The sequence below is a fragment of the Haliotis rubra genome, unplaced genomic scaffold (assembly GCF_003918875.1).
Source record: "Haliotis rubra isolate DU_JTF1 unplaced genomic scaffold, ASM391887v1 Scf933, whole genome shotgun sequence".
NCBI classification, from domain to species: domain Eukaryota; kingdom Metazoa; phylum Mollusca; class Gastropoda; order Lepetellida; family Haliotidae; genus Haliotis; species Haliotis rubra.
The window spans coordinates 260,759-273,487 of NW_025767672.1; the positions used below are offsets into that span (position 1 = coordinate 260,759).

Consider the following 12,729-nt stretch of genomic DNA (forward strand, 5'->3'; position numbering starts at 1 on the left):
TCATTTGGATTACCTTTCGGACCACTCAGAAGTCAGGTTACAACGCCAGCACACAAAAGTCAGCCGTAGCTGAATGGGTTAGGCTGCTGACTTTGTGTGCCGGGCTTATTAGGTGCCTGACTCTGGAGAGGGTGTGAGTTCGAATCCTCGGATGGGGCTCAACTCAAAAAGTACCAGAATTTGTACTTTACTAAGAAAAGTGTAATCCCAAATATAACATATGTTGCATTTGACCACTTTCTAAATGGCATTGTGTAATCATAGCTTTGGCCGCGGGGAGCCGTGCCAATTAACACTTATCAGAGGGTACACAAAGCCGGCAGTCTAGACTAATAGTTGTCCGACTTCCATTTTGTGGAAGTCATGGGTAGCTGAATGGGTTAGGCGGCTGACTTTGTGTGCTGGCGATTAGGTGCCTGACTCTGAGGGTGTGAGTTCGAATCCGGATGGGGCTCAACTCAAAAAGTACTAGAATTTGTACTTTACTAAGAAAGTGTAATCCCAAATATAACATATGTTGCATTTGACCACTTTCTAAATGGCATTGTGTAATCATAGCTTTCGGCCGGGAGCCGTGCCAATTAACACTTATCAGAGGGGTACACAAAGCCGCAGTCTAGACTACCAGTTGTCCGGACTTCCATTTTGTGGAAGTCGCAGTAGCTGAATGGGTTAGGCGGCTGACTTTGTGTGCTGGCGATTAGGTGCCTGACTCTGAGGGTGTGAGTTCGAATCCCGGATGGGGCTCAACTCAAAAAGTACTAGAATTTGTACTTTACTAAGAAAGTGTAATCCCAAATATAACATATGTTGCATTTGACCACTTTCTAAATGGCATTGTGTAATCATAGCTTTCGGCCGTGGGGAGCCGTGCCAATTAACACTTATCAGAGGGGTACACAAAGCCGGGCAGTCTAGAGAAAGTGTAATCCCAAATATAACATATGTTACAAATGTACTTGTTAAAGCAGGTTTTGCGTTACAGGTCCTGCCTGAAAGTGTTTAGCTCAACTAGAGAATATTTAGAAATCAGATAATAGATTCAATATATACAGAGAAGAACCCTTGTGATAATCTTCTCTTTCATGCTCTCATACAAATAGGAATTTGAATGTACCTTTCTTCATAAGAATAGTCTGATATTTCTGGCTAACCTATCTTAAAAAAGCAGAGAAATGTCAAAAAATGAAAGTGGGACAAATCTTTTCTGGGGACAATCCAAGTATTTTGTGTGCAATATAAACAGCTGGCAGCCATTGTACTGTTAACAGGTGGTCGTGCCACCTTAACCTCATACATTCAGTTATTTCACAAACTGGTGGTCTGCTACTTAATCATTCAACATAGTCCAATGCCTGAGCCTAGTAAAATTCAGTTTGGTTCCAATTATGTCACTATGATGTTTTGAGCACAGAGTGCTCACACAGGTTTTGTCTCCCTTGTATTGGTGTTGTTAATATCTGTCATATGTCAACTTCTGATTGTGTCCAGGATGGTATTTTGAGGAGAATCGAGACAAGCGGTGATGAGTTCAAGGTAGCAGAGCAGTGTAATATTGGAGTACCAATCTCATCTCTGGCCTTCTCTCACAACTTCAGCAGAATGGCCCTGTGCTCTCCCATGGTAAGGCAACCAACAGAATTATGCCTAGATTTGCCTGTAGGAACAGCGTTAATGTTTGGAGACACGATGCCAAGCAGGCAACAACTGATGTTTATTCCTTCGTTTATTCAAGCTATCTTTTAGGGACCATTCATAAGTTATGGCTGGGGTGGGGGGGGGATGATGATTTTAGGGGGTCATACATGATGTGCAGGTGGGTCACCTACTTTGTACATAAATTTTAAGAGGGTCATTCAGATTGTACATGCTTCTCCTCATCATTTGTCTTCACATCCAAGTAACTGGTTGTTATTTATCAAGTTCTGTTGCAACTCAGGCATGAATAAGTCTCAAGCACTCAATAATTGTTGTAAGGGTCAAGGGGATGGTTGTGTTTAGGGGCGTGGTTGATGTCATTGTATCCTATGACAGCTGTTCATAATATCAATCACTGGTTTATCTGGTCCAGATTGAGTTATTTTTACATGATGCTGTATAACTGGAATATTACTGCGTGCATAGTCAGATAACAAATTGTAATTAGCATGAAAATAATTAGGAAATACAGTAAAGATATCAATGGGCTTGCTTCATATCATAATCAGTATGTGGTCATTATGAATATTTAGGTGGATATGCCAATGTGTTATTTCTACTATCTTGATTACGTAAAATCTGCAAGGATATGTGTTCATCTTTTCAACATTTCCAGGGAAGCATTCATCTGTATGATGCTGGCGTCCCTACAAGCTTATACCCTCTTCGAGATTTCCACCACGGACAGTTCATTGCTGTCTCGGCCATGGCAACAGGATCCGAAACATTTGTTGTAAGTAATTTGCTGTCTTGGTTCTTATGATTCCTGAAATACAACGTACATAGCAGCTTGTTCTTTTATATTATGATCAGAGGATTTTATCCTACTGATTTGTATGTTATGTGGAGAGTTATCCATACTGATTGTGTACAAAATAATCAAGTTTGACCCGTGAAGATCTGGGTTAGAATTCATCTTCAGTAACCCATGCTTGTCGTAAGAGGCGATTATCAGGATCGGGTAGTCAGGCTCGCTGACTTGGTTGACACATGTCATCACATGTCACCAATTGCATATATTGATGCTCATGCTGTTGATCACTGGATTGTTTGGTGCAGACTTGATTATTTACAGATCACTGCCCTATAGCTGGAATATTACTGAGTACAGCATAAAACTATACTCACTCACTCATTCCATAATTCATGATCATATACCCAGTGGGGATTCCTGCGTCTTTATTGCTCAGAAACAGTTGCCTGGGTGATAGTGTGTCATTGACTCCGATACCAATGACGTGGATTGTTCTTACAGAAGCAATAATAATTGTGTGGTCCAAACTCAGTTATTTAATGGCAGCCATGTTAGAGATGGACTTTCGCTCGTGCTGAGTGTAAAGAACAAGCAAACTGGAAAAATGGAAAAGTTCTACCCCATTTGTCAAAACATTTGATTATTTATAATTGAACTGAAGTGGATTTCTTTTTTTTTAAATGTTTGCATAATGTTGAGGAAATTTGTCACAACATCAGATTTTATTCATTTTTTTAGAGTATTCGCGAAGATGGGGAAGTGCAAGTATGGAATGTCGCCAGTGGAAAGCTTATGTCTTCTGTCAGCATAGGAGCTCAGGTAACAAACCCATCACAGGAATATGACAGTGTTTGTCTGCATAAAAAGACACAAATTCCAATATACTGAAGCTGAGAATCCTTAGAACATCAGTTCCAGGGATTCCAGGTTTTAGTGCTCATTATATCGATCATCTGGTCCCAATCTGTTGGTTTACAAGCTGCTGTCCTATTGCAAGAATATTGTATCCATGGCTTTAGACAACAGTGGACCAAACAAATGAAGCCTTGCAGCATAGGATAACAAGTTTATGTCAATTATGTAGACATAACTTAGTAAGATCTATCAGGGGAGTTGGATGTGATCCAGCAATAGTGCAGTTGTCTTATGCCCAATGGCTATGTATCAATGGTTTTTTGACATTGTAGCCACACATTTCTATAAATAATTTTGAAAAGCATAAAATGATAAAAATGTTTCCCATTTGTGGGAGTGGATGGATAAGTTCCTTATCGTAGGACAATAAATACAGCTTGGACCAGTTTGATAAAGTATTCATAGTGCAATGACCCCATTTTTCACATTGAATAGTCGAAGGGCAGAGATTGCTGTGTGAACTAGACCTTTGTATGTTTAGAAGAGAGAAGCTATCGCTATGACTGCTGTAACTCTCATTCTTTACAATTGTCGCAGCGTAATAATTGCTTTGTGAAATACCTATTCTTACATTTAGAACTGAATCAATTCAATGCTCCAATTTTATATTTGGAACTGAGGACAGTAGTATCAAATACTCACAAGCCACCGCAAATCTGTAAAAGCAAAATTTATGTTGACATTGTAGTAAAATGCAAAAGCTATCTGTCATTTTTTAAGTAGTCTCTCTCTCTATTGAACTCGCAAAGTTGTGACACAGTGGGTGACATCTGATGTTTCCATGAGAAAGAAATTCATGTGGTTAGCAGGATGTCGAATATAACAATTATATCATTAGTTATCCTGATAAATAATTGTCACACTTAATATGGTTGGAACATGGTATCCAAATATTTTTCCTTATCCTGACTCATGCTTATTGCTTGTCTTCTTGCGAACATAGTGGAACACGTGTATCTCCCAATTGAAGTTCCCTTCAATTAAAAAATCACTAATTAGTACTCACCACGAGTTACCTCCCTTCCACAAGCGCGGGAACGAGGGCGCCACCTGAACCCATGTGCCTCACTTTCTCCTTCTTCGCCCAGTAAGCTGGACGTGAGAGCGCCTGTGTCTCCCAACACACTATATCCTTTATTTATATTTAGTTTAGTACCTCTTATATTCAGTTATAGAGGTGTAACTAGTATCCTTATTCAACTTGCATTGATTATTAGTCGTGTTTCTGCTGTTTTATTCACGGTTCGACGTGTTTGTTCAGCAGTTTACGTTCATGAGAATCTGCACAGGTTGTAAACTACGTTATTCTGCTACCGATCCACATTTAAAATGCCCTGGTTGCATTACTCCATGTTCTATTGTTTCTCGTTGTAAATTATGTATTAATTTACCAATTTCTGCCTTTGATAAATATTTATGTTCCGTTTTGAGACGGAAGGCAGATAAATCATAAAACAATCTTCAGTCATGGCTAATAGATCGGAAATTATTATACCCTGTCAACTGTTGACTGGCGACCCGCCACCGGCTGGTGGCATGCCGGGAGTTTCCCTCGGGGGATAAGCGTGGGGCGCCAGTCCGCTATGTCCAAGAAGCGACCTGCATCTCAAGACATTCCGTCTTCTCAGTCTAAGACTAGGAAGCGTCCACATCATCTCAACGCGACGCCGCGAAGCCCCAGGTCCACAGCTACGTCAAAGGGAAATCTACTTAAAACTACAAATAATTTTGCCTCCTGATATTTCTACCTGTCTCAGAATTATGTTTATATGATGATGACATTCCGATTATCATTCCAGATGTTACGTCCATAAGAAGCGTCCAGTATCTGCTACCGTCACAACAGCGCAGATAAACATGCAACCAGAGATGCCTACGCTGTCGCCTGAGTTTACGATTGAGGGTCCCGTCACTTTCACAGAGAGGCCACCCTCAGCGCAAAGCGCAGACTGTCCCAGACGACCTGGTTAACCAAATCATGAGACTGATGGAGGACCGTTACGGTTTACAGAGGCCCCAGAGCCACGGGCCCCAGAGCCCAACACTTAATAAGTCATACAGGGCCCCAGAGCCCGCCCTTGGCTTCGCGTGAGGGCCCCAGAGCCCACAAACAGCGCCGGAAGGGCAACCCAGCCCGTGAGCGATCACTTTGCTAAGGAAGTCCCAGGCCGCCTCCAGCGAAGGAGCTAGAGCCTCATCCTATGCGAGGGACATCGCGGAGAAGGAGCGCCACCGAGCCCACACCCTGTAGAACACAGAGGTCGCTTCGCTGCAAGCACAAGCTCATATGTCGAGAAGGGACACTGACTGATCCATTACATTCGAAGGTCGCGAAGGCTAAGTGGCTCCATATCTACCTCGCCCAGAAGATTTAGAAGAGCCAGCGAAGTCCCCAGCGTTAAGCCGAGGAGGTCTCCTCCAAGGTCTCCTTACACTAGCCACTCGTCAGTCCGTTCACCACAGTCCTCTCATAGATCTTCCTACAGATCTAGGACTCCGACATATGACCCTACATCAGAGGAAGAAGGTATCATTTTCTCAGATGCTGAGATCAGATACTGGATGGTGAATGAGTTACAACTTGCTTCCCCATCAAGACGAGAATTCAACTCAGACTTACCTGATGAAGGATGATGATGTAGACAATATCACCTTACCTCCTATTGATCCGATTGCAGCGGTACCAGCTAATTTGGATACAGCCTGTTCCAAATCTTCAAAAGTCCAATCTACACATTTCGGTCTTCAATGCCAAGAAATTTGCTGGACACAATATGGACCCTTTTCAAGGCCCAGGATATTGATGACAACTTTAAATTAATAAGCGATGCCAAGTCCAGAAGTTGCAAAGTAGGCGATCGCAAATTGGCCCAACTAGATACCATCGCCAGGAGGATGTTCTTTGGATTGAATAGATCTAGAACGATTAATGAAACTCTCATCACCAAGTTCAAGAATTCTACAGAGGAGGAAGATAGAATGATCTACTCAGCTCTACTCATGCAGAAAAGAGACCACCAATTTCTTACAGAGCACCTATCAGCGCTTACTGAAACTACTACCATGGCTCGTCGGCAAGGCTTACTAGCCTCCTGCTCTTGGGATAAGCAATTTACAGAATCTCTATACACAGCTCCATGGTCATCGCCCTTACTGTTTGGTGGCAAAATAGACAAGGTCTCCAAAGAAGTATCTAAAGACTCAAGAGAGGTTCTTATGATCAGATCCATGGATACCTTAGCGAACGTCATTAAACAGTCAACACAGAGATACTCAGGCAAGTCTAAGTTTTCGGGGCTACAGAAAGCACGGGACAAGAAATTAGCTGCAGCTAAAGATCCCAAGGATTCTTTTCATCGCCCATACAACAAATTTAGGGGAGGATCAGCTAGAGGCAGATCATCCAGAGGTGCCCGTGGATTTAGACGATGAAATTCAGGTTCGGAACGACTGGAGTCTTCCACCCCCAGCCGTTCCAGTACAACCGTCTCAAGTGGGTGGACGCCTTCAGCTACACTGGGAAAACTGGGGAATACTACAAGATCCATATGTATCCAACATCCTACAGCACGGATATCTAATACAACTCAAGGCCAAACTTCCGTTAACAGTCAACCCCCCAGGGTTCAACGTTCATCCGGCACAACTACCTATGTTAAGAGAAGCAGTACTTACTCTACTAAACAAACAGGCCTTAGAAGTTCTGGATCAACAAAACATCGTACCAGGTTCCTACTCCCCAGTTTTCCTAGTGCCGAAGAAAAATTCCAAGGAGAAGTTTCGTCTCATATACAACATGAGCATCTTCAACAGAGAATATCTATGCAAACCTCCGTTTCGCATGATACACTTACCGCAACTTCTGCATTTAATTCGTCCCAAAGATTACATGGCCAGCATAGATTTGCAAGACGCATATCTACACATTCCGATTCATCCCAACTCAAGGAAATATCTAAGATTTATCCTAGACGGGAAACATTACCAATGGAAGGTTCTTCCCTTCGGAATCACATCGGCCCCTTGGGTATTCACAAGAGTGACCAAGCCTATTGTCTCATACCTACATCGTCAAGGTCTTCGCAGCGCTTTTTACCTAGACGACGGTATACAAGTGGATCCAGATCCACAGCGTCTCAGACTACAGCTGAATTTTATAATCAAGCTACTAACACAATTAGGATGGTTAGTAAATCTACTCAAGTCGGACCTAGAACCAACGCAAGATCTGCAATTTCTAGGTATACGATTTCTAACAGCTCAGAATCGTATTGTAGTCCCGGAGGACAGATGGATCAAGATCCAACAACTTATTCCTCAAGCCCTACTCTCTCCGTTACCACTTCGACAGTGGCAGAGCCTATTGGGACTACTCACATCAGCTCAAGACTTGACAGTCAGAGGCAGGCTTCAATTACGTCCATTACAAGTCCTCATCAATGCTCATCTCGAGGACCCTCTACCATTCAGTCTACCAGATTATGTCAAACCACATCTACTCTGGTGGACCAAGAGATTGAATGTTTGCATATGCGTCTCCTTAGTAGAGCCGGAATCGAAAACACATCTCTACGTAGACGCGTCACTACAAGGTTGGGGAGCCCACCTTGCTGGCAGGACAGCGTCAGGCCTATGGAGCAATCAAGAGAGCAAATGTCACATAAATCTGCTAGAGATGCAAGCAGTCATAAACGCCATAAGTCACTGGAGCAACCTACTACAGAACGCTCAGTTGATGGTTTACACAGACAATTCAACAGTGGCGTTTTATGTGAACAAACAAGGTTCAACAAGGTCACAGAACCTACTGACTCGATGTTTCAGACTGTTCGATTTAGTCGACAATCTAAACATACACGTCAGAGCTTGCCACATTCCAGGAGCAAAGAATGTTTTAGCAGACGCTCTCTCTCGGCCACACCAACCGTCGCCGACAGAATGGATGCTCCACACAGAGATATTCAATCAAATAATCATGGAAATAGGATCTCCACTGATAGACCTATTCACCACTCGATTCAACAAGCAACTGACAACATTCGTGTCGCCAGTGCCAGACCCACTAGCATGGGCAACGGACGCTCTAAGCATATCGTGGGAGAGACTCAACGCGTACGCTTTCCCGCCTCCAGCGTTGATCCCACAAGTCTTACAGAAAATCAGTCAAAAGCAGAGCCTCCATCTGATTTTAGTCGCGCCCTACTGGCCAGCAAGAACTTGGTTTCCAGATCTCACTCAAGTAATGGGAAAACCAATTCTTCAGCTCCCACAACGCGCCAATCTATTGATACATCCGCACACCAAACAAGTGCACGAAACACCAGAAGCATTCCAACTTCATGTATGGATTGTATCAAGAGAGGTTATTCTGCCAGAGCGGCTAAAGCGGTCACGCTTGCCCTTCGTAACTCGTAACTTGTACGATGACAAATGGCACAGTTTTGTCAATTGCGCTGCTAAGAAAGGATTTACAGCCAGATATGCTACACATCCTCAAGTGGCAGATTTCTTATGTTATCTACGTCAAACTAAGAATCTAAAAGGCTCAACCTTGTCCACTTATCTTGCAGCCATAAGTTCTGTCATAACTATGCGAACGGGGGTCAAGTTAACAAAAACACCAGAGTTACTCGCTTTGTTACGGCGTTCCGATTGGAGGATCAGAAACGGAAGTTTCACGCTCCAGCCTGGGATCTAAATATAGTGCTCCAATACCTCACTAGTGAGGCTTATGAACCATTGCTATCTACATCGTTTGAATCACTGACCCACAAAACCTTATTCCTGTTAGCACTAGCTACGGCCGCCAGGATGTCAGAGATTCACGCTTTGGATTACGAGAGAATATGCTTTGATGATATTCATAACATCGCTCATCTGGGACTTCGCTGGGATTTTATTTAGATTTAGATTATTTATCCCTATATCTACAGCTACGCAGACGGAAGTCTCATGTACTACGATCTCTATCTGGATCAGAACTGTCATACTACGTGCCTACAAGGCTGCAGGACTCGACCCTCCAAGAGCTTCTAATCCTCACGAAATTAGAGCGCTAGCCTCAACTCTCGCTCTACATGGGAATTGCTCGTTGAATACCATAATGGAGGGATGTTTCTGGAGATCCGATATGGTGTTTGCCAACCACTATCTGAGAGATATCACCACCGAGGACGTCTCAGGTATCCACCATTTCGGTCCCATGGTCCTCGCTCAACAGTTGACAGTTCCACGGAGAAGATAAGTCTATCTTACAGATTTTATACTTATCTGATAACAGTACTAATAGCTACATGCTATCTATATATTTTGCTTAAGTTTAATTTATTATCTTAAGCTCAGTACTATGGTTTTTATATCATACTATATATAAGCTTACAACTCCTAGGAGTTTTGCTACTATATATATATGTTCAGCTTAAGTTTCATCAATCCTGAAGCTCAGTCATATGGTCATATGCATAAATGTATAAGTTAACAAACTCTAAGGATTTGGTTACTATTATACAGCTTAAGTTATAATTATATCTCAAGCACAATACTATACTATTATAGCTTAAATATATGCATATCTTAAGCTTAATACTTTGGTTAATTTATAAAAAGTATCCACTATAAACTCACAGAAGTTTATATTATCACATTGATAGCTTCAGCTTACATTAATGTTGTATATACTTTTATCATATTCTATAAATTGTAATAACCTTTATATGGCAGCTGATAAGTTAAACAGCAGGAATTCATCAGTTCAGTGCCTTTATGAAGTTCCCATAGGGTTATTACAATCATCACAGTTCAAATCACTAATTATTAAAATCCAAAGTATATATATTCCCACCTCCTTTTCCGTCGGATTCTACAAGCAATAAGCATGAGTCAGGATAAGGAAAAATATGAAATTTTTAGAGTAAAATTAATATTTTATACTTATCCTGACTCATGAGGTAAGCCCTCCCATCCTCCCCACTTAACACTTTGGATTTCTTCGGGAAAATAAAGTGTCGGGCTCGAAACTAAAGGAGAGAGTGAGGAACATGGGTTCAGGTGGCGCCCTCGTTCCCGAGCTTGTGGAAGGGAGGTAACTCGTGGTGAGTACTAATTAGTGATTTTTTAATTGAAGGGAACTTCAATTGGGAGATACACATGTTCCACTATGTTCGCAAGAAGAAGAAGACAAGCAATAAGCATGAGTCAGGATAAGTATAAAATATTAATTTTACTCTAAAAATTTCATTTTCACCAAGTTGAATAAGGCATGTTTTTACATTTAGTATTAAATTCATACACAGTGAAAATCAGAGAGATTATAGAATGCTTTTCAAGAAATCAGATTTCAGATCACTCTCCCATTATTATACCCCTGCTACGAAGTAACGGGGGTATATAGCGTTCATTCTGTCCGTCCCGAAACTTTGTCTGGAGCATATCTCTTAAAGTTTACATGCTAGGTTCACCAAACTTCACACACATGTTAATCATTACCCATTGATGTGCCTTTTGCTATTTTAATTTTTTTTACAGAATTTTGTTTTATTGCTGGTTCCATGGAAACACGACTTAGTGGCAAATATGTTTGATGGTTTTGTCCGGAGCATATCTCTTACAGTTTACATGCTAGGTTCACCAACCTTCACACACATGTTAATCATTACCCATTGATGTGCCTTTTGCTATTTTAAAGTCTTTTCAGAATTTGTTTTTTTGTTGTTTCCATTGTAACATGACTTGGTGCAAAATGTGTTTGATGGTTACCTGGCCACAACATATCGAAACTATACATGCTAGGTTCACCAAACTTAATACACAAGTTAATCATGACCCACAGATATGCCATGTGCTAAAAATTTAACAATCTTCATCTACGTCCACTTCATTGTGTGCAACAAGTTCAATTGTATGACAGGTTTCCACGGAAAACACAAAAAAATAATGTTTCCATAAATTATTACTGTAATCAGTACATGGCAAAACTATTATCTAACATGTATATAAAGTTTAGTAGAGTCAAAGAGAAGTCTTGTGAGCTGCTGATCCTTGTCACATTATATATATCAATATCAGTCATTTCCATGTCCCAAAGTGGGAAGCGGGGGTATGAGAGCTGTGCTCACTTCTACACTTATTTTTTCCAGCTTTGTATTGTGTGTACAAACTTATTCATTACAACTATTTGTTCAGGCAACAGCCCTTGCCTGCAGCCCCCTAGCTCACATTGCCCTGGTGGGCACGATGACGGGGCACATCTTCTGTGTGGACCTGACAGATATTGAGAAACTGAGAGTGGTGCACAGGTTCCGGATATATGGTGGTCCAGTCAATCACCTACAGTGAGTCCATCTGCATTATGTAACATTCTGACAGTAACAGTAGAAGTGTTAGAAAGTACAGCAGAGTTGTGTCCCTTAGTTCATTTGTTGTTGGTTTCTGTTTTGGTGCAATATGCGTATCTGGGCTTTTATGTTCGTTCTTGTTGCAAGGTCTGTAGGAGTTATGGTGCAAGAATATTGCCTGAGTGTGAACACTGACAACATTAACTAGTGACAGTCTTTATAGTATTCAAATATAGACTGGGGTATGTCCAGGTTCAGTCTAAGTAAACTTAGGCTCAGTATTATTCGTTACACTTCTATACTGAGTCTAACAAAACCTTGTGGAAGGTCGCGTCAGGTAACCTTTCCAATTGACCAATCAGAACACAGCTTACTAAATCGTGAAAGTGGACAGTCGTACATACCTTTTGAACTTTTACCTCGAAAAGTGTTTACCCGAACGACTCCGAATGCTATTTTCCGTACGTTCAGTGTTGGCGACCAGGGACGAGAACATCCATTCTGTAAGTCCCGCCGAACCCTAAATAGTAGCCGTTGTCTGATTGGTCAAATCCGTTTGGCCATCTCGCCTTTGATTGGACGGTCATAAGTCGCTCAAAGGTTAGCTGACGCGACCTTCCACAAGGTTTTGTTAGACTCAGTATAGCAGTGTAAGTATAATACTGAGCCTAAGTTTACTTAGACTGGTCCAGGCTAATCACATTATTGTGTGGTATGCTAAGTGAAAATAATATGCCAAAACCTAGTGGTACCTCTTGTCATCTTCAGGTTTGATGAGAATGGGAGATATATCCTGACTGCCCCCGAGGGAGACGAGGTGTTTGTAGCAGATGGACGACCATCACAGAAGTTCCAAATGCTGGGGTATACAGGTAAAACCAGGATGTTCTGTCACTTAATAGGGCGTTGAATTCAGTGTGAGTTACTCCTCATACATATACCAGAAATATAGGTCTCGGGTTTAGATCCCAGATTTGCCCAGATTTTGGTTGTGGTTTTGTGGGCACCATATCAAAGTTTTGTGGGCTT

The 12,729-nt window shown here is 41.7% G+C and overlaps 1 protein-coding gene across 2 annotated transcripts in view; it reads left to right on the plus strand.

The window, feature by feature from the left end:
- Nucleotides 1-12,729, plus strand: part of LOC124264628 (cilia- and flagella-associated protein 43-like) — a 45,942-nt gene that overhangs the window by 6,401 nt on the left and 26,812 nt on the right. For both annotated transcript variants that reach the window (XM_046699368.1, XM_046699369.1), the window contains exons 8-12: nt 1,492-1,623; nt 2,315-2,431; nt 3,191-3,271; nt 11,549-11,697; nt 12,469-12,572. In XM_046699368.1, coding sequence (XP_046555324.1) covers nt 1,492-1,623; nt 2,315-2,431; nt 3,191-3,271; nt 11,549-11,697; nt 12,469-12,572 — 583 coding nt within the window. The remainder of the gene's footprint in view (nt 1-1,491; nt 1,624-2,314; nt 2,432-3,190; nt 3,272-11,548; nt 11,698-12,468; nt 12,573-12,729) is intronic.